Source organism: Atractosteus spatula, chromosome 2 (genome assembly GCF_055471065.1).
Source record: "Atractosteus spatula isolate fAtrSpa1 chromosome 2, fAtrSpa1.hap1, whole genome shotgun sequence".
NCBI lineage: Eukaryota > Metazoa > Chordata > Actinopteri > Semionotiformes > Lepisosteidae > Atractosteus > Atractosteus spatula.
In genome coordinates, this window is record NC_142707.1 from 61,532,425 (window position 1) to 61,553,443 (window position 21,019).

A 21,019-nucleotide genomic window follows, 5' to 3' on the forward strand; every position below is an offset into this window, starting at 1 on the left:
TCCCTCTTGAACTTGGAATTTATTAACTTGACATTGTATGTCATTCACCCCTCTATTCTGACCACTGTATTTCTAATGAAACACAATAAAAGCTACTCAACTCCAGAAAGCATCCTCTTTGTCTACGGGAGAAAAAAAAGGAAGACAGAACTCTGAACACTGTGGGGAAATAAACTAAGAAGGCTACAGACTACAAGCTTCAAGTAAGGCAACGTAAACAATAAGTAACATTTTCAAGACGGCAAAGAACTGCAGCCCAGGGAGCTGGGGGATTTCTAAACTGAGCTGAGTTACCCTAGTCTGGGCAATTCAGCGATGGTCGTTAACAGAATCGCTCAACCTAATCACGACACTGGTCCGAGGGAGGACGACAGTTCTTCGAGAATATTTCACTAGCGATGACAATGTTGGTAACCTTCCCCCCAGCTGTAAGAGCCCAAGCCCCAGCCCAAGCCCCTGCAGGGTCGCTAGGCAGGGCTACCCCATGCGTGTACTCACCACATAGGTAGATCCATTGTCACCGGCACGAACCTCCGTCTCGGGAATGGAGAAATGCATTGTACGGGCTTTCTGAGCAAAACCCAGGAAATGATCTTTGTTCCACAAATAGCAGGGAATGTTAGAATACACTTAAGAAAGGGTCGGGAAAGGGAAACATAAAATCTTCCAGTCAGAATGTACTGTACCCTACAATAAAAGCACTCTTAAAAAAAAACAATGTACAGGGTGAACGATCGCTTTTCTCTTTTTTTTTTCCTCCTCGGGCGGCGTGGACTGTATCACGGCAGTCTGTCCAAACGAAATACTGAAGAGGTCAGCCCCCCGCTTACTCAACGTTTTCGCCTCAAGAAATTAAAATCAAACTTAACTCAAGTCAGGAGCTAAACTTTCCCTAACATCCCTGCAGCAGCCATGTTGCGATTATAGGTAATTCCACCGTCCTGAGAGGTGTTTATAAGTACTGTGCTGTAAACTCCGTCTCTGGGTGAAATGTTTCTCTTGATTGACCTCCAGATGCGTTTCACAGTGTATTTCGTAAAACCCGTTCAGATAACTATACTATTTGCTTTTTGCATTCTTTAAACCCATAAAAGCGTGTATATTTTTTTTTACAGATTCCCCCTTTCAACTGTTAATGGTACGTACGCATGTATTTTTTTCCCCTCATCGGAGTAGCTGTTTAGAGTAACCGCTCTTCCGAAATAACACCATCGCGGGATCAAGCAACAAAAAGAAAACATAAAAAACACGGAGTTAATAAATATTCTCCTTCTGCTATCACGCTCCAAATCTTTGCTTTTAAAAAGTGGAAATTCGCATCTGTCAGAAGTACATTGCAACACAGAGCCCCGGGACTAAACTATCCTGGTGGAAAAGGGGGAATATAAATTATTTTATGAAATAACTAAATCCGCATAACTCGTTAATTGAAATATATAAATACAACAGTTATAGTGAATAAAGAAAAACACTTAAATGTTTCGTGATATATGCAATTATTTCTTCTCTTTCACACTTCAAACACAATTCATAAAACAGGTTTTCCCCATTTAGGTTCATGGTACGTTCTCGCGGAACCTGAAAGGTCAGGTGATCAAGCGTTTGCAGACTCCACAGGCGCTGAATAGCTGCAGCGGTTGCATACAAAAGCAGCTAGGTGAATGCATATTCAAAGAACTTGAATCAGATGCCCAGTTACATCTTCTGGACAAGGTTTACGTACTACCGTGAAATTTGCCGTGTATATCTTTGTGTGTTTTGGGCACAGAAGAGTGATCTCTTCGGAGATCAGCCCTGATCAATATATACTGATCAATCATTTTTTAAAACTAATCTGACAGAATGTGTTTTATGTAAATGTAGCCTTTATTCAATTGTTTTCTGGTAATGTGAACAAAGGCCCGCGAAATGAGCATCTTTTAATAACGTGGAAGTTTGTATAATGGATTGCATGTCCAGTACATTAACCGGCAGAACGAGAAGGTCTATATTTCTTAGAGAAATGTCCTGTACAAAGGCGTTTTATTTTCCTGTAGTATTCCTGCAGGAGTGGACAATAATGCGTTCCTTTATCCCTTTAGTGCAAGTTGATAAATGTACAGGATTTTTTCAGGTTTTATATGTATTTTTGTTTATGATTTTTACAGGATTCATAAAGGATAAAACCTTCACTTTTACAGGATTTCTACACTGTAGGTTTGATCAGTAACTTGTAGGACCTCTAAAGGATTTTGAAAGATTTCAGTAAATATCCTTTTAACGGATTTCTGTGGGATTTTACAACGGCTTAATTTTGCGTTAAGAGACACATCTTAAAAGAATCGTTTCTCAGAGCTATTTCAAAACATTGACATATATGAAAACAATAAATGAAGAGGGATCAAAGAATATGATATAAACGTTTGATTAAAACTGAATATTTTTTATTTATTTTTGCAATTATATTTCGGAATGAGTATTGACATCCGTCTACTTCCAACTCCTTCTGAAGCAGAGGTGTGAACTGTGCTGTCTTCATGTCTTCCATTGCATTCTGTTTCATCATTTGGTTTCTACGAAACTTACCTTCGCCATATTTATAAATGTTAACATACGTTTACGAATACGGTACCTGAAAAGCAAAACATGATTGGCTGTTAAAGCATGAAAGTAAATGAACTGTATGTTAAACATGTTTAATTTTCAAGCTGTTTATCTGTTTTTCATTTTGATGGTGTGTCTAAAGTCCTCTCTCATGCCGTCATCATAAACTGAATAACTTTTTACTCTGATAAAAAGAAAAGCTAATAAAACATGACCGACAAAAGACGAAGAGTTTTGAGTATAATTTTCAGTTTTCGGGGGATGATAAAACTGGTTCTGCTCTAGTTCCTTTGTTGAATTGGCAAGCTTGCCTAGTCAGACAATGGGCTGCTAAAGACATCCCTTCCAAAATCAAAACAGCCAGGCTGTTTTGCTGTCACAGGACATCCCTATACAACCACACTCAACTAATACCCTAAAGTGCCCAAGATTTGGGCCTATTAAATAAAATACGTAATAAATGAACATCAGTTTAATTTCTGACAGAAATCTTGTAGGATTCATTTCTCTGGGTTCTGTCCCTGCAGGATTCTTACCAGTAATCTGAGTGATTACAAATGTGCACGCAGGAATGCTGCAGTATTTAATTTTCTATCGTGCATCTGTTTTAAAAAGCCTGCTGTGCACGTTCAGAATGCCTGTACATTATGCAGGAAAACTACACAAAACCCACAGGAATTGTGCAGGGCATAGCTGTAAGTTATTGTGCAGACACAGCCCACAGCCCACAGATAAAGACCATTGTTTAGCACTGAGATTTTACAGGGTGACAAAAGTATTACTAGAGCAATAACAGTACATATCAAAATTCATATTGGTACTAAAAATAGTGATCTATCAATAATTAATGACAAGGCTTCTAAATTACTATCATAAAACTCTCCACTTAAAATGTCTCAAATCAACTGAAACAACAAACTAGAAAACTTTATTTTGTTTACATTTATTTTAAAAAAACATTTATCTGGAAAAACAGACTTGCTTTTTTAGAACATCATGTTATGAATACTGTACAAAGACTTTATGCTTAAAACACAATATATTGTATTTCTCTTACTTCATGTTATTTATACGCACATTTCACTTGGTCAGTCACATAGGTAAAACCGCACAGGAAAAATAAACACAGATGCAGACAGGAAAACATGAGCTTTAATAGTTGGGAGTAACACATTGTAGATTAACTGTTTCTCAAAAGAGATTAGATATAATATGGCATCTTTCAAGCTTCACTTTAAGGTTGTAGTCACCTTGCCAACCTTTCAGTACAGTGTCAAAATTTGCTTAAAAACCATTACATGCAACAGAATATTTAACATTTCATACTTGATGCATTTCTTTAGCTCTGCTGCATTAGACGCCTATGGTCATGATTCTTTTGCAAGGCGGGAAGCATACTTTACAAAAATAACTAAATAAACTATGTAGCTTTTGTCAATGAAAACATGTTTTTGTGCATTACCCTTTTTCAGTGCTTCTGAATCCACTGAAAGTTTATCGGAGGCTGTGCCAGCAATATTAAGAAGTTACTGCTACCTTGATATATTTTAAAATTTGAAGTAAGAACTGCACACATTGAGAGACTTTCAAAATAAGGATTCAACAAAGTGAAATGCCATCAAATCACACTTTTAAATGGCTTGCGATTGTGAGTCTTAGCGTTTTGGAATGCAGCTGAGCATACCCGCTTTAAGAGAAAGATTATTACTGATGAGTTGGTAATACATCTTGAATATTTATAGATCTTGAGTCATTTGCTTGTGTGAACAGAAAAACTGACACAGCCACAACCCAAACCAAACGGAAGTGGTATGTTTGAGCTACTTATTAAGGCAATATTTGTAAGTTCTTACAGTTTTGTATATATGGGACCACAAGGTGGTGTTGTTACCCATAGAAACTGTTTCACAAAGATCTATGACCTACGCACACCCTTTCCAGTACAGTCATCTGTTTTATAGGTACATTGGCTATGAGGTGAGCACTGTTCTTCAGTGTTCTCCTGGCACACAGTTCTCTGTTGTCAATATTTTACACATATTTGGTTAGCAAAGGATTATGAGAATACACAGTGAATGGGTGTCTTGCTTACATGTAGTTGTTACATTATGGACATCCATGTAATGTCCAACATCGATCCACCTTTAACCACTCTATCCAGTACAGGGTAAGGGGTGCCAGAGCCTATCCTGGCAAGCATTGGGCGTAAGACACCCTAAATCTGATACCAGTCTGTCACAAGAAATACATAGTCACAATCACGCACACACTCACTCCTGGACAAATTTTCCCTGAAGCCAATTGACCTTCCAGTATGACTACTGTGTTATATACAGTTGATCTTTCTTAACCTTCATAGTGACAGTGGTAAGACACAATATTACCTCTGTGAGATTAGAAGTTAGCATTAGTAGTTTGTAAAGCACAGCAATGTGCATTGATATTTTATTCTTCATGTTTCATGAAACATTTATGAATAGATTAATGCTGATCATAAAGCCTTTTGTTGTTATCTGTGGGTTGTCGTCTAATGGGGCCTACGGAGCCATGTGGTGGCTCTGTGGCTAAGGATCGTCCGACAGAGGAATCCTACTCCGTAGGGCCCCTGAGCAAGGCCCTTACCCTCAGCTGCTCCAGGGGTGCCGTATAAATGGCTGACCCTGTGCACTGACCCCAAGCTTCTCTCCCTGTCTGTGTGTCTCATGGACAGCAAGCTGGGGTATGCAACAAATTCCTATTACAAGAAATTGCATATGGCCAATAAATTGATTTCAAACAGTTCGTTTGAATACAAGAACTGAGACATCCAGTGTTTCCACATTATACTGCTGTGCAGAAAATGTGTGACCATCATCCAATCTTAGGAAGCCTAGTATGAATTCTGGCAACCATAGCTTATGCCCAGAAGCATACTGCAAGGTGGACTACGCCCTGGATGGGACAACAGTCCATTGCAGTTCTCACACACATGCAGGGACAAATTAAAGATGACAGTTATCCTGACGAGCATGTCATTGAGAGGTAGAAAGAAAGCGGAACGCTCAAAGAAAAACCAATGTGGAAAAGGTGAGAACATGCAGACTCCACACAGAAGGCACCCTGGGCTAAAAGCAAACCTAGGGCCCAGGAGCTGTGAAGCATCAGAGCTAACCACTATACCAGCATATTGTCTGAATTGTAACCAATGAAAATATCATAAAATATTAGAATTTCTATATCAGTTAAAGAAAATTAAGCAAAAGACACCGACTAGTGTAAAAAAAAGTGTAAAAAAACATTAGTTTAAGAAACAGCGATTACACTCATAATGCAGCTCTAATTTCCAATTATTGTAACAATGAATGTTTTTTCGCGAACATTTTAGCACGCTTTTAAAACCAACTATTTTTGATATACAGTACAATACTGTACATATGTACTGTACGTAATAAATACGTTTGACTGCAAAAAGGTAATTATGTTTATGAGAAGGATTTAAAAAGTACAGTATGATTTTTGGTAACAGTACTTTGAGTTCTTGGTGTTCAATAATCCTTTTGCATTTTTTACATTCAAGTACGAAAATGATACATGCATATCATTGATGATACAGGTAGATGCTGCACATTGGTGGTGGTGGAGGGGAGTCCCCATTACCTGTAAAGCGCTTTGAGTGGAGTGTCCAGAAAAGCGCTATATAAGTGTAAGCAATTATTATTACTATTATTATTATTATTATTATATGTATGCGCGCACTTTATAGTAGGGCATTAGAGCAATGCATTGTAATTCTGATGTGAGTATAATTTAAAATACTAAAGTACAAAACATCCGTAAAATATCTAACGGTGTAATGCGATGCGTTTGAGGGTGGGCAAGAAACATACTCCGGCTTTCGGTTCTATTGCACAGCGCCACACATGGTTTTAATCTCGTAATGTCAAGAAAATTAACCATTACTGAATTTTACCGTAGAGGGTACTATAGATATTTTAATTAGTTTTTTTTTGATAGAGGACGAATGTCTTGATGAGAGATTTCCGTGTCTGCAATCAGGGTCTGATGTGATAATGATTGTCAGAAACGCGGGGGGGAGAAATTAAAAATAATTTACCATTGCAGTCACTTGCTTGTCCTATAAATGTTATTTTGATCCCATCTAAATTTTAATTTGCATAACTTCTGGGAGGGCAAAAATTGACAGTACCGTTACGGGAAAACAAAAGCGAAGACTACATTTAGAATTAGTCCGTGATGGATGGAGAGAAAATGTAAAAGCGTTTAAGCCGATTTTTCCTTTTTTATAAAATGTAGATTACAAAATGTTTGTTGTTAGTAATAGGTTAGTTACATTAGTACTTTTTCATCAGAAATAAATTTAATTCGGTTGGCGAGTTAGCTCACTGCTACAATCCTTAATTGGAATACCTCTGACGTCACTCGGGTCCTCCAACGGACTTCCTGTGTTGTTCAAATGCACTGAATCATGGGAGGAGAACGGAATGATGGGATCGAGTGTCAAATTGTACCATTCTAGCTGCTGAACATGGCTGATTTAGGAGAGAGAGGCCAGGTGCAACGGAATGATAGTACCCCAGCGTTGCAAGGTAAGGTCCTGGAAATCGTTCGATCGCAATAAGAACAGTGAGCCGGTTTCTCAGCCTGTAACAATAGCTTTGTTTTGATCCAGATGGAGTTGGTTTTTAGCTAGGGAGAAAGAAGATTGGCCTGTGTGTATGCCGATATATGGATGGTCAGGTCTGCACTGTTGTTACACCACACTGTTAACTGTACGTTTTGTCATGTACAGAATTTTCTTACATTAAGATCTGCGGATATAGATCTGCTGCTGCAGTGTTGCTACTATTAGTGGAGTGCAACATTTTCGTTAATTCAGTTGTACGTTTATAGTAAAATACATGCAGGAGCCGAAGCGTGTGTCACGTTTCATGTGCATTGCATCAGATACAGAAATTTCCATGTCTGGCAGGAATTTAGGTACATGTATAAAGAGAATCCCCTACCAAAAAAGTGAGGTAATTAAATTAGCGTTCAGAAGACTTGAAAGTTTCTGTATTCAAGGCATCTGAGATATCTTGAGGTGCCCTGATTTGTCTTGCTTGACCCTCCCGTTTAGCAATATTTGAGTAAAAACCACCACTATTTCAACTGTCTTGATATTTCCTAAGTATTCAAGTATGGACCCTTTGTCTTGTATCAGAGCATTTTTATTAGTGGCTGTGTGCCTATAAAATACTCCCTATTTTATTGCCTATAAAAAGAAAGTTTAGGTGTAAGTGATATCTCTGAAGGCTGTATGAAGAGGAAGTTATGGGGTTTTTTATCGAAACAAAGAGGAGTGAGGTTTGGAGTAATGGTGTATTTTCACAGTCGGCAGTAGCCCACTGTGACTGGGGTTTCCCAGGTGGAGATGCTGCTGCTTGTGAAATTCCATTCACAAGCAGCAGCTTGTGTTAGTGCAGTGTTTTACAATCCTGATCCTGGAAAAGCACTCTGGTGTCTAATTTTGTCTTCAGGCAAGTTCTAAATCACAGGCTAATTGAGTTCAGTTTTCTACTGGGGTGTTTTTGTTAATGTGCCTCTTCAAGGTTGGGGAAAAAAAATACACAGATTGTCTGATAGAGTGTCATTCCTACTTGTGTCTGTTCATCATCAATTGGTGAACTATAAGAGCTGTATAGGCAGCTTTTATGTGGTTATTTTGAGTAGAATCTGCATAAGGTTCTCTATGCTGTAGCTGTTAGAAATAGTTTGTCATTCAGGACTTACTGAAGAAGCAAGTTAAATAAAATTCCTAACAATCAAGTAGATCAATTAAGTCACAAATTAAGTGATGTAGAGCTCAGCTGGAATTAGAATCTGCACCAAAAGTTTGCCTTCAGAACTACCATTGAGAACCATTGGGCAGGTGACACAACCCAGGCTCAAATTATGACAATAAGATCATAGGGCTCGACATGCAAGTGTCTTTACTGGTTAAGCTCCTGGAGAGACTCCCGTTGTTTTCTTGCCATGGGGGGCAGGAGTACAGCCTCTTTCTCAATTAACCCTCTATAGCAGCTGTGCTATGAACCGTATTTTTTGTGGATGGGACAAGTGACGCATAATGAATACTAAGGTGATGCTGTCTATTCACAATCCTTCTATTCTACCACCTTAAAGCATTGTGAATACACATCTACAGTTGATATAAAGATCTTGTGTTAAAAGTGCTGCTGTTATTAATTTTCTTCTTTTTTTTTTTTACAGATGAAAGTGACGCAAAGAAAAAAGATTTATTAATCTGCAAAGTAAGTATGTTAGTGACATAATTTTCCATACCTTTTGATTTTCTGAAAATAATAGCCATTTCATTGCAGCATGTGGCTGGTATTTGGTTTGCAACAACTGCTGCAGAAATGATATAAATGAAGTTCAACAGAATGATAAGATTTCTATGAAACAGTTTCAATAACAGTTGTGGAATGGAGAAGGGTTACCAGTTCGTATTGTGTATTCTTGTTAGCTCACCATTCTAAGGGCTTTTTCCTGAGATATTTCAGTGAATCAGCAGCAGCAGTCCAGCCTGGCAAGCTCCGTTCATGACAGTACTGAATGTCTGCTCTTTTACAATCGGTTTCACCTGCTACTCTCAGGCTGAGGGCAAGGAGCTGTCCAAGGAGGAGAAGCAACGGCTGCGAAAAGAGAAGAAGCAGCAGAAGAAAAACAAGAAGGAGGACAAAGGTTCTGCAGACAATGAGAAAGAAAAGAAAGCAGTTGTTCCTGCCATTGGACAGCAGACCCAGACACAGAAAGGTAGGGGCTGTGAGTGTACTTAACACTGACAGAAGAGTAGGGTTTCCACCATCCTGTTAGGGACATGCAGGGATTCAGAACTTTTCAGTCTAAAAGAGGACTTTGAATTGCTGCCATTTTAATTATTGCAGTGCTCCTGTACCACCAGAACCTTATTTGTTACATAACAATTAATGTAATTTATAGGCCATTAACAAACCTCTTCCTGCCTTCTCTCAAATCTGGGGTAATACCCCCGGAATGAAAAGTTGCTAATGTAGTGCCTACATGTAAAAACAGTGATAAAATTGAACCTAGTAATTATAGACCAATAAGTCTTACTTCTATTACATGGAATATTAGGGCTATGCTAAAGGATCACCTGGACAGTCAGCATAGATTAGAGATCTTTAAATGTGCAACAGCAGCAATGAATACAGACAGAGCATACAATATGTCTATTTAGGTTTTTAAAGTCCGTCATAAGATTAATTCTCAGATTGTAGATGATAAGGATTCAAGGTAATAAATATACTTGGATTAAGAATTAGTTCATGAACAGGAAACTGAGGGGAAACATAAGAGGAAATGTTCTGACTGGGGTGATGTATTTTGTGGAGAACCACTGGGATGTGTACAAGGTCAACACTTATTGCTAATTGATATCAATGATCTAGATTCTGGCTAACGAATTCATCACATTTGCATGTAATTCCAAAGTAAGATGATTAGTAAACCCTGGAGAAGCTGGAAAAGACATTCAGAAGCACTTATGTCGTGTCCCAATTCTCGTACGGAGCTCTCAGCACTTCCTCCAAGTCCGCACTTCTGTGACGTAGTGCACGTGTGGACTTCAAGTGCGCGAGTATTTGAGGGGCACTGTAATAAAAAGGGTAGTGGGACACCCTTGCGTGGCGGTACTCACTGGTTACACGGCTCAGGGTCAAAATACTGTTTTCACAGTGTTTTTTATATTTGAGGGATGGGTGGAAGTTGGTGAATTGATGCAGGAAGTGCTCTAGCTGGTCACTGGAGCATGTGGCGGCACCGACGCAGTCATCGATGTATCGCCTGTAGAGGTCAGGGACAAAGCCAGTGTAGGCAAGCGAAGACGCGTTCTTTTACCCAGCCGACGGCAATATTTGCATAGCTGGGTCCCTTCCTGCTGATAAAAAAAGTTATTGAATGAGAAAGCATTCAGTGTGAGGACCAATTCCCCAACACGTACAAGAGTGTGGGTGGGTAGATCAGGCACTGTGTGTTTGTCTAGCATCAACATTTTAAAAAAAATGTATTTAAAATGAACCAAGTTTACTTAACTATTGGAATGTCAACCAAATCCAGAATAAAATATCATGTTCTGTTTCTACTTCTTACTTCATGACTAAACAATCCAATTAAAATTCTGTGCGTTTCCTCTGTTTAGGCTGTGATATTGTTTTTTATTCTTACTTTTTTGTCAAATACATTGGAATGGCTTTTGTGAAAGTAGCCCATTGTTTGACGACACAGCTGTGAACCCCTGACCAGTGTTTGCTTTTTGAACCAGTGGTGGATATTGCTTTGTTTTTAAGCCCCCCAGTTAGGCTCGGTGTCTGAGGCCCCAGCAGGAGTAGAGAAGTCCGCCCCAGCCAAGAGCAAAGCAGAGCTGCGCGCAGAGAGAAGAGCCCGGCAGGAAGCGGACAGAGCTGCCAAAACAGGCAAAAAAGACCCCGGTCAGCCCCCTTCTACTGCCAAGCCTAAGGCTCTTCCCAGTGAACCACAGCCAGGTACAGCTCTGTTAAAAGCCTAGATTTGCTGCTCTGTTTAGGAGTGTAAACACAGTGTTCTTGTGAAAAGCGAGTGTGTGCTGATCATGTATCAAATTGTTTTTTTTTTAATGAAAACATATCAGGGCGTATATACTAATGTGTAATTGTCTGTTTACCCACATGTGTCTTATGTAGTTACATATTAAGTACTAAAAGTAGCTGTTTCTTTACATAATAGTATGTCTGACTCGCATACCTTCCATAAATGGAGTGATCTCTTAAAAATGAATCCATTTCTTGTTGAGGTAAAGAAGATTATAGAAACGTTGTCTCTGTGGTATTACTGTACAGTTGGGGCTGTGGGATGAATTGGTTTGGCATAGGATGAATGTTAACAACAGTCTTTTGATTAGAGTTTGGAAGTCCTACTGCAAACTTCGGTTTTCCCTCTCCTTCACTGCAGTTGTGAAGAGGCTTCCAGAGCACATTCAAGTGGATGATCCTGCAGTGCTGAAGAAGCTGGCCAAGAAATTGGAAAGGCAACAGGTGAAAAAGTGGCAAAATACTGCAATGTCTGTTTTCAGCTGGGCGCGTGAGGCATCAGGAAGACTGCTGTTATGCAGCGTGATAGTATCTGAGTTCAGCGTCAAGGGCTTACCTAAGTCCTGGGTTAAAGAAACAAATGAAAAATCTCCAGTTACTCAAATAATTGCATCCTAGTTTCATCTTCTAGTGGATGGGAGCATCAAGCCAATTTCAGATTAGACTGGGTTTGCTACATACCCAAGCTACATTATGCTACATGGACTGTAAATGTTGGCATAATAAGATATTTTAACAGGATGAAATAGAAGTAATTAAGAAATGATAGATGATGTATTTGTATTGAAGGTTCAGCTGATGTGCTCCTGAGGAATGCAGGAATTCCAGGCACTTTTGGCTTAAACGCAACAAGAAATATTACTCCTGGAAAAAAATCAGTATAGTATGTTCCATTATCATGTAGTGTAGAGTGTGAATGCCTTGTTCACTTCACTTACAAACCTGGTATAAGGCTTCTCCAGGTTACACCGACCTTGCCTAATGAACTTTGGGTGATGAAGATTTGCAAAAAGTCTTAAACTTTCTGTACAACGTTGTAGAGCTCGTTTGAAAAACTAGGTAAAGGGTAAACAATAATAGTATGAGCTAGATCTTTTAAAAATCAATAGTTAATAGAGCCTCATGCTGTTTGAATTTTGCTTTTACCCTTGAAAAGCATAATACTGCTTTGTCAACAGTTCTTGTGCTGTATCATTTCCCATGCTTTTCATTCAGTATTTTTTATGTAGTTTAGGAAGTCGCGTTGGGAAATCTAGTTTTGTATACTTCCCTATAAATTTATTTAGGTACTGAGTTCTGCAAGTGAGGGTGTTTTGACCTAACCATATCACCCTGCAACTCACAACTGGCAACCGGCTGAGGCTAAGTGGGTGTGAGCCTGGTCAGTACCTGGATGGGAGACCTCCTGGGAAAAACTAAGGTTGCTGCTGGAAGAGCTATTTGTGGGTAGTGGGCGCTCACCCTGTGTGGGTCGTAATGCCCCAGTATAGTAATTTAGTAATCTGATGAGATGTAAACCGTGGTCCCGACTCTCTGTGGTCATTAAAAATCCCAGGGTGTTTCTCGAAAAGAGTAGGGGTGTTACCCCGGTGTCCTGGCCATATTTCCCCCCGGCCTTTATCAGTCGTAGCCTCCTAATAATCCCCATCTCTGAACTGGCTTCAACACTCACTTCTCCTCCCCACTGATGGCTGATGTGGGGTCAGTGTACTGTGTCCACTGTGGCTGACGTTGCAACATCCAGGTGGATGCTGCACATTGGCGGTGGTGGAGGGGAGTCCACACTACCTGTAAAGCGCTTTGAGTGTCCAGAAAAGCACTATATAAGTGTAAGGTATTATTCTTTTTCACTGGCTGCACTGTGCTCCCCATCTCTTTCAGACTTTGCGAGGAGGCAGCAGTAAGAGAGTGTCTGGAGTCAAGGTCTGGGTCTGAGATCGGACCGTGTCTGTTTGAGTGGCTTTGCTTTCAGTAGCCATTAGTTAGTCCAAGTGTCTTTTTTGGTTTTGTTTCTCAGCAGATTTAATAGATAACACTGATTGTGCTGCTTCATGAGTGATGGGGAAATTAAGCCGATCTAGCTTAAATTGTTTTCTTTGACATTTTCATTGTTTTATTTGGTGGGCTGAATAATAACCTTTCAGAACTCTGCTTGAGTTTTTTTTTTTTGTTTGCAGCAGGGAGCCTAGCACATCATAGCCCTTGGGTTTTCCAGGCTGAAGTTTCGGTCCAGGACGTATCCAAATCTTTATCTGATCATCTGAACTGCTCATGCTATGTGCAGCATTTTTTTTTGTTCTTTAGATCATGAGTATACATGATACAAGCACTTCCTTGTTTTATGAATGGGGCATGTTCTTGAATAACAGAAGTTTTAAGTAAAAAAAGAAAATTTAAAGCTAAATATTCAGACTGCGTTGTTGACCCTAGGGGTTTGGCCCACATAGGGGATTTTTTGTGTAAAATGAGAAAACAAATAACGTATGCTATATCTGAATATAAATATTTAATGGAAAATGTAAATCTGTAAATACCTATGGTATAGTAACCTGTACGACTTATCTATGTAAGAAAACATGCTCTTTATAGCAACTTGTTTTATTTTCTCTGCATTAAGAAATGTTCGTGCAGTCGATGGTACAAGATATACTGCCGGGGAGATATCTGTCAAACATTCTCCTTTTTCATTTCTACAAATAATATCAAATAATAGTTGTATTTCGCTGTTCAGTTTCCTTTGTAGCTATATGTGCATTGCGTTTTGTAGCTTTGTTGGCAAAAGGAATTCAGTATAGCGCAGTATTACTGATAAGTGATGGATAATCGATCTCCTGAGCACAGTGACACTGGGCAGTATGTGTTGTGGGTTTTTCTTCCTCCTCCTGTTGCCTGGTGTATCGGATCGGTATTTGTGAAAGTAAAAAAGTCTCAGAAAATATCAATTCAAATACCGAGACGTCTGTGACATTGAATGAAACTTTGTAAAGCGATCATTCATAAAAGAAGGAGTGGGTGTATATGTTATGTGATTCCTGCAGACTTATGGCAAGATGAAGGTCTGATTTGTGTGGTTTTCTTGAGTGCAGAAAAACCTCCACCTCAGGGTTCCTCAGGCCTTGGTGTCAACACTGGGCGATTTAATATTCAGCTGCTGCTCTTTATTCTAGATTCCACTGAGATCCGAGTACGGCCACAAAGTCAGTCTCTTCTCCCATCTGCATCAGTACAGTCGAAAAGCCCCACTGACCCAGCAGATAAGGTAGGCTTCTTATTTTTTCAAAGGTGTTTAAAAAATTGTAGGACTTCACTTCTGTACAAAAAAAATAATATTTTATAATATGTGGTTCTTAGTATTTTATCTCTGACAAAGTGAACATTTTTAGGATGACTCATTTTTTTTACTTGCATTATGTGCCTTTTTGCAGTCACTTGACCTCTCAGTTTTGATGTTTGATTTTCTGTCATGTTTTTACTTGCAGCATTCCCTCCACAGTGATCCACCCCTCTATTGTGCGCCTAGGGCTGCAGTATTCTCATGGCATCATTGCAGGGTCCAACTCCCGCTGTATAGCCTTGTTACACAGCTTCAAGCAGGTACTTCACACTTGAATAGAGGCAGAGACTGCTACTTTCTAGCACTTGATCAGTCCTTATTGTTAATTGCTCACAATAAATGGGTAATTGAATCTGTATTCACCTGCCTACCCTCTGTGTTCTCCTATCCTGACTCAGTCATGGTTATGGGTAACTTATCACATTAAGTAATAACTATTATTAGCTATTTCTCACATTTATATAACACTTTACCTACTTCATCTACCAATGGGTAGATGAATAATAATAATAGTATCCACTGCACAGCAGATCAATTATAGCAATTTCTCACTTCTCCGCTAATAGAATTGAGGGTTTATTTTTAAGAGTGCTCAGTTGTGCAATCTCAGAGTGGAATTTAGCCAGGATAACACAGTCTGTTGTGTCTATTCTAAGAATAACACGACTATTCTTAGGAACAGCACCATGGGCTCTTTAATGACCACAGATAGTAAGTACGTAGGTTAAAGGACTTATCCAAAGAATGATGCTTCCCACAACACAGTATCTCAGATCACCATATTAGGGTACTTTGGAAATTTCAGTTCAGAGGGAAAAGTGCTGCCTATTGGCTTACCAGCATCACTTATAACAGCAACCTGTCTTTATCTGGAGGTCTTCCAAACCAGTATTGACAAGGCCAAACCTAACTTATCTCTTGAAATCCAATGAGAACAGGTTAGAATGTGGTAATACTGCTAAATAAAGCAAAGGGTCCCGGTGTTCTATTCAGGCTTCAAATTTAAGAAGCAAATCAAAAGGAAAACTTAGCTCATTGAACTCTAATTTAAAAGACGCATGCTGTCTACATGTTTAGTTAGCTACAAAGTTTCACCAGAGTAAAACAAAAACATCCTGGATACACCAATTTACAGAGTCACTAGCACCCTCTTGAGTGGTGTGGTCCACAAGTGAAGCACACAAACTTCACTTTTGGCAGCACACTGTCATCCAGAGTTGTAATGACAGGTCTACTCCATTAGAGGTAATCTTGCATTACATTTGCTGGAAGCATTTGAAGATTCAGATTTTGTTAATCATATATGCTGTTGAAATCGGATTGAAATACAAAAGGATTTAAACCTCTCTGACTAATTAAAAGTAACCCAATTGACTTTACAGTTTTGCAGTATTGAATGTGTGTTTAATTTGTGTGCATCAGAAAAAGCTTTGCCAATTAATTTGTACAGGTTATCCATGACTATACGACCCCCCCAAATGAGGAGTTATCCAGAGACCTTGTCAACAAACTGAAGCCGTATATCAGGTACCATACTAACCTCCTGTGCTTTTGACCAGAAGTAATGTTTTCCTGTAATTAAAATTTCAGAATTCAGGCTATTTTTAACTGTATAATTGTGAGTGAAAAGTACAGCTATCCTGAAATTTCTTTAGTCAAATTGAGAGATGCCTAACTAAACACACAGTGTCTTAATATGCCCTTATTATATTAGTATAAAAGAAGGAAGATTCAGTACGTGTTAAATTGAACACATTTTCTGAAACTGTCTAATATACATTATGTCTGTGCTTCTCCTTTCTAATAATTATAAAACCGAAAATGGTATAAAGCCCAGATGCATTGGATGGTTATGTTTAAATAAGAAGTTTACCTTGAGCCCTTAGTGGTTTATTTAGGCATTTTGCTTGTAACTCTGGTACTAAAATCAAAAAGGATACTAAAATCAAAAAGCAGCAAGTCTAAATTACAATATAGATTCAGCGTGTCTGAGATTTTGTACAGTCCATGAAACTAGATAGTTTCTGTTCAGCATTATTTTGGGACTGACTGAGTGCTGGGGGACTTCTTAAAAGTGATCTGTTAACTTCTACTACAGTTGCAAGTTACATATGTAAGGTATTTTTCTATAAAATTAGCAAGATGTAAATATTAAAAAAGATGTAAAAAAGGTCATGTTAATATATATTAACCATACGTACACTACACAGACTACTGTAATGGATGAATATTTCACATTATTGTCCCTAAACTTTAATTTTAATAAAATAATACTTTACAGTTTAAAGGGATTTGTGTAAGGGATTAAATGGTTTTTTAAAAGTAATTTTCAACCTTACCTTTCTAGCATTTGTTATACAAAACATTGCTTCCTAATTTTATAAACAATTATAAAACATAAAAACAAAGTATACTAATTCTTTACAATGGCCAACATCTACCTGAAATATATATATATATTAGACTGTATTTAATATCTGTAATTTGATTGTGTTTCAGAATTATTTACTTAAGGATAAGTTGGTTTTTGAGAGGGAGGGCTCGGTCCTTGTATGATCTTCAAACGTAGAGGTTAATTCCATAATGGAAAAACAACATGTGATAAAATCAGCTATTTATTTTCTGTTTATCTGGCCTTGAGCCTGTTGCTTGCTGGATTACACTCCTCTGTGACCCTGTACTGGATAAAGTAGCTAGAAACTTATTTCAAGCCATATTTCCTTCCATCATCTGCATTTGCCACAATTTTAGTTCTACATTCTGGCATAGAGTCAACCTCCACAGATAGATTCATTCTACCTGTAACCAACTTCTCTCTGCTTTTGCAGTTTTCTCAATCAGTGTCGACCTCTCTCTGCCAGCATGGGAAATGCAATCAAGTATCTAAAAAAAGAAATTTCCAACATTTCAAGCCAGTGCAAAGAAGAAGAGGTGAGATCAGATGTATGCCATTCAATTATATCAGGAAGAACTCTTTGGTTTTCTGATGATCTTAAATTAATTGCAACCAAAATGACATTTCTTTCCCATATTTTTGTGAAATCTAAGTAGCAACTTGATGTGGATTTATCATTAATGTAGTTTTCTGAAACGCAGAACTCCACTATTGTTGTTCCCATTATTCATTTGCTCACGTCCCGATGATGGTACAGACATTGTTGTATAGAAGAGACCAAACAAAAAGGAAGTTTAAAGGTCTGAGCAGGAGTGTCTTTACACTACAGAACTCCCTCTAGTAGTGATTGATGGCAGATTAATGGCATGTCCTGTGACCTCAATTATTGCACATTCCTAATGTGAGAAAATTCCAGCTTTCGTGCACAATGAGAATATGAAACTTGTGCGGTGGAAGCCCTACTCGATTTTGAGCACTTGTCAAATGAGCTGGTACAATGTGGGGCAAGTGGGAATCGGAACCCAGTGAACAGGGCCCTGATGGACAATGCTGTATGAGAAGACAAGAATCTGCAATCTGGTGTAAAGCATGTGTTGCTGATGTACAGCTTGTATTGTTTCCAACCCTGGCAACACAAGCTACTCACGTAATTGTCTGAATAGATCCGATGTTGATGACAAATTCTAATTCATTAGGATATAATGAATTTACCTGCCGCACCTGTTCAATAAAATGTCAGAGCACCTTCTATGTGGAGTATAAATTTTTTTTATAGTAAACTTTTTTTACTGTTTACTCTGTACATTGACAAAGTGTGAACTGATCCATTCTTTCTTTTCTAGGCTAAGTCTAAACTGCTGAGCTGTATTGATAGGTATATTGAGGAGAAGATTCATTTGGCAGCGAAAGCCATCTCCAAATCTGCCTTTGAGAAAATCAGTGACGGAGATGTGATCTTAGTCTATGGGTGGTAAGAAAATTAAGAAAATAAATGATAGAGAAAAAGTGTTTTAAAGATACCCACAAAACTAAGAGACAAATGTCTATTTTATTAAGCAAACTTTAGATACTTCTGAAGCTGGAATGTTGTATATAGATAGGTTTGTGAAGACTATGAATGCTGGTTCAGTAATTTGAGACCTTTGAATCGTATTTATCGCGTGTTCGTTACCCTTTTAAAACCAGCTAAACCTGATTTCGAGAGAGACTGATTTGACTTTAAAATATTTTTACCTGAAGATAGTAATGTAAACAACTGTAATTCAAATAGTCATTTTAAAGGCATTGACGCGCTGTCACGATTCTCATCAACTAGCTGTCTTGCCGGTTTTAGTATTCAGCAAAAGCCTGCTAGAACACTAAACCCAACAGCTGGATGGTCTTGACCTCAGATCTGTTTTTGTCGCAGCTCCTCTCTTGTGAACTACATCCTGTGTGATGCCTACGAGAGGGGCAGGAAGTTCCGCGTGATTGTTGTGGACAGCCGGCCCAGGCTGGAGGGCAGGGAGGCCCTGCGGAGGCTGGTGAGGAAGGGCATCTGCTGCACCTATGTCCTCATCACTGCCATCTCCTACATACTGCACGAGGTGAGCCAGCGTCAGTCTCTGTCTTTGGCATGGCACGATGCCAGGCTTGCTGTATTGTGTTTATGAGTCACAGTCTCAGAAAGAGGTTACAATGACACTAACCGCTTTCTTATTCCCTAGTTATAGTGCTGCCATGGGAAACAGACCAGTTGTGGATTTATTGTGCAAGTAATTCACTCAGAAATACCTGTACTGATAAATGCTCTTTTTAAAGCTCAGGTGTGTCATGTCATTTCAACAGCGTGGGCATTTATAATGGTGGATGTTGAGAAATGTACTTCCAGACTTCAGTAACTGAGGATTCTATCAAGAAGGTCAAGATTCATCCATCTGTTTTTTTAACTGCTTTTTCCAGTATAGGGATGCAGGGGAGGACGGGAGTCTATCCCAGCAAGCAAGGGGCGTAAGACGGCATATATACCTGGACCGGATGCCAGTCCATTACAGGGCATACCCAGACACACTCACACTCACACCAGGGGCCAGTTTTTTCCAGAAGCCAGTTAACTTACCAATATGTCTTTGGACTGTTGGAAGGAACTGGAGCTGTCATAATTTAAGTTTTCTAAATAATTAAAATCATTTGTTTGGATTATGTTACCGTGCAATTCTGCTGCAGCAGATATTGCAATTAAAATATTTGAACTTTTGGAGATTCGACAAATTGACACTACCCAATTGACTAATTTCTGTCTATTCTTTTTTTTAGGTGTCTAAGGTGTTTGTTGGTGCCCATGCACTCTTGGCCAATGGTTATGTGATGTCACGGGTGGGAACATCTCAAATAGCTTTGGTTGCCAAAGCATACAATGTGCCTGTGTTGGTGTGCTGCGAGACCTACAAGTTCTGTGAAAGAGTGCAAACAGACTCATTTGTATCCAATGAACTTGGTACTTTAACTTGTTCTTTTTTTTCTAGTTTTATTCTTTTGGTCCCTATAAAAATGATCCTGCAAGAATATACATTAGTTACATTGTCAGTTTTTAGAATGCAACATATCCCAAGTCAAATCAACCTGTTTTACAAGGTTTGTTACATTGGTGTGAAGTACTGTCTAATCTGGAAATGATTAACTTCTTACCAGTATATTTAATTAAAATGCATATTTGAGTTAGACATGCCAGAAATTTAGAAATGAGTAAAATCAAAGTTTGAGAATGTGATGAAAACATTGTAATATCTTTTGACTGCACTGGGCATCCACATCATGTCATACTTTGAGCAGGTCATGACTAATTTGGAAAAGTTTTTGTCAGACAGAATTCAGGCTTCTCAAAGAATGTTCTAACATCAGCTAAATTTGAGTCCTCAGTTAAGCAATTAGTAAGATGGAGTTTGGTTTTGATACCAGTTATTCCTTCTATTCCAGACGATCCAGATGACCTGATTGTGACGCGGAAAGGAAGTACGCAGCTGGAGAAATGGCAGGAAATAAGCTCACTCCGCCTTCTGAACTTGGTCTACGACGTCACGCCACCAGACTTTGTGGATTTAGTGATCACAGACTTGGGCATGATCCCCTGCACTTCTGTACCTGTGGTACTGCGTGTGAAGAATGTAGATCAGTAAAGGAGCACTTGGAGCACTGAAGGTGTTACAGCTGCTCTATCTCAATGTGTGAATTTTTTAAAATTTGGTTTGTATCATGACCAAAGCAAGTATGTATATTACTTGGGAAAAGTGAGTAAGTTGAATCCATGCTTAATGATAAGGAAAAACATATTTTTTCCCTTTAGTGAAATTTTAAAAGAATGCATGATATTTATATCAAAGCATTTTATTTCTAGCAGTTACATCACTATGTTAAATATTTAAAATGATGAATTAATAGAAAAAGAATGCAGCCATGCAGGATGCGGGTGTATTGCATTTATTTGTACTTAACTGCAATTGAACTTCTAATTAAAGCACTGTCCTTATGCTCAAGACTTCATACTTCATATGAAAATTATTATAGGCCGGCAGAAATCGATTTTGAAGATCAGATGTCACT

At 38.7% G+C, this 21,019-nt stretch overlaps 2 protein-coding genes across 3 annotated transcripts in view; one reads left to right on the top strand and one right to left on the bottom strand.

Annotated features, from left to right (window-relative positions):
• snx17 (sorting nexin 17) overlaps positions 1–1,364 on the bottom strand; it is a 50,828-nt gene extending 49,464 nt beyond the window's left edge. Inside the window, exon 1 of one of the 2 annotated variants that reach the window (XM_088936181.1) lies at positions 499–1,364. In XM_088936181.1, the coding sequence (XP_088792307.1) occupies positions 499–558 (60 nt within the window). In that variant the 5' untranslated portion in view covers positions 559–1,364. The remainder of the gene's footprint in view (positions 1–498) is intronic. The other variant, XM_088936189.1, reaches the window with a different exon arrangement.
• A 5,213-nt stretch (positions 1,365–6,577) lies between these two features.
• Positions 6,578–20,952, top strand: eif2b4 (eukaryotic translation initiation factor 2B, subunit 4 delta). The gene is made up of 13 exons (XM_088905562.1): positions 6,578–7,169; positions 8,833–8,873; positions 9,219–9,378; positions 10,932–11,126; positions 11,572–11,654; positions 14,378–14,469; positions 14,690–14,804; positions 15,995–16,071; positions 17,373–17,475; positions 18,283–18,410; positions 18,849–19,026; positions 19,736–19,916; positions 20,396–20,952. Exons 1-13 carry the CDS (start codon positions 7,109–7,111, stop codon positions 20,593–20,595), a joined length of 1,614 nt encoding a protein of 537 aa, XP_088761688.1. The 5' UTR covers positions 6,578–7,108; the 3' UTR covers positions 20,596–20,952.
• The last annotated feature ends 67 nt before the right edge of the window (positions 20,953–21,019 follow it).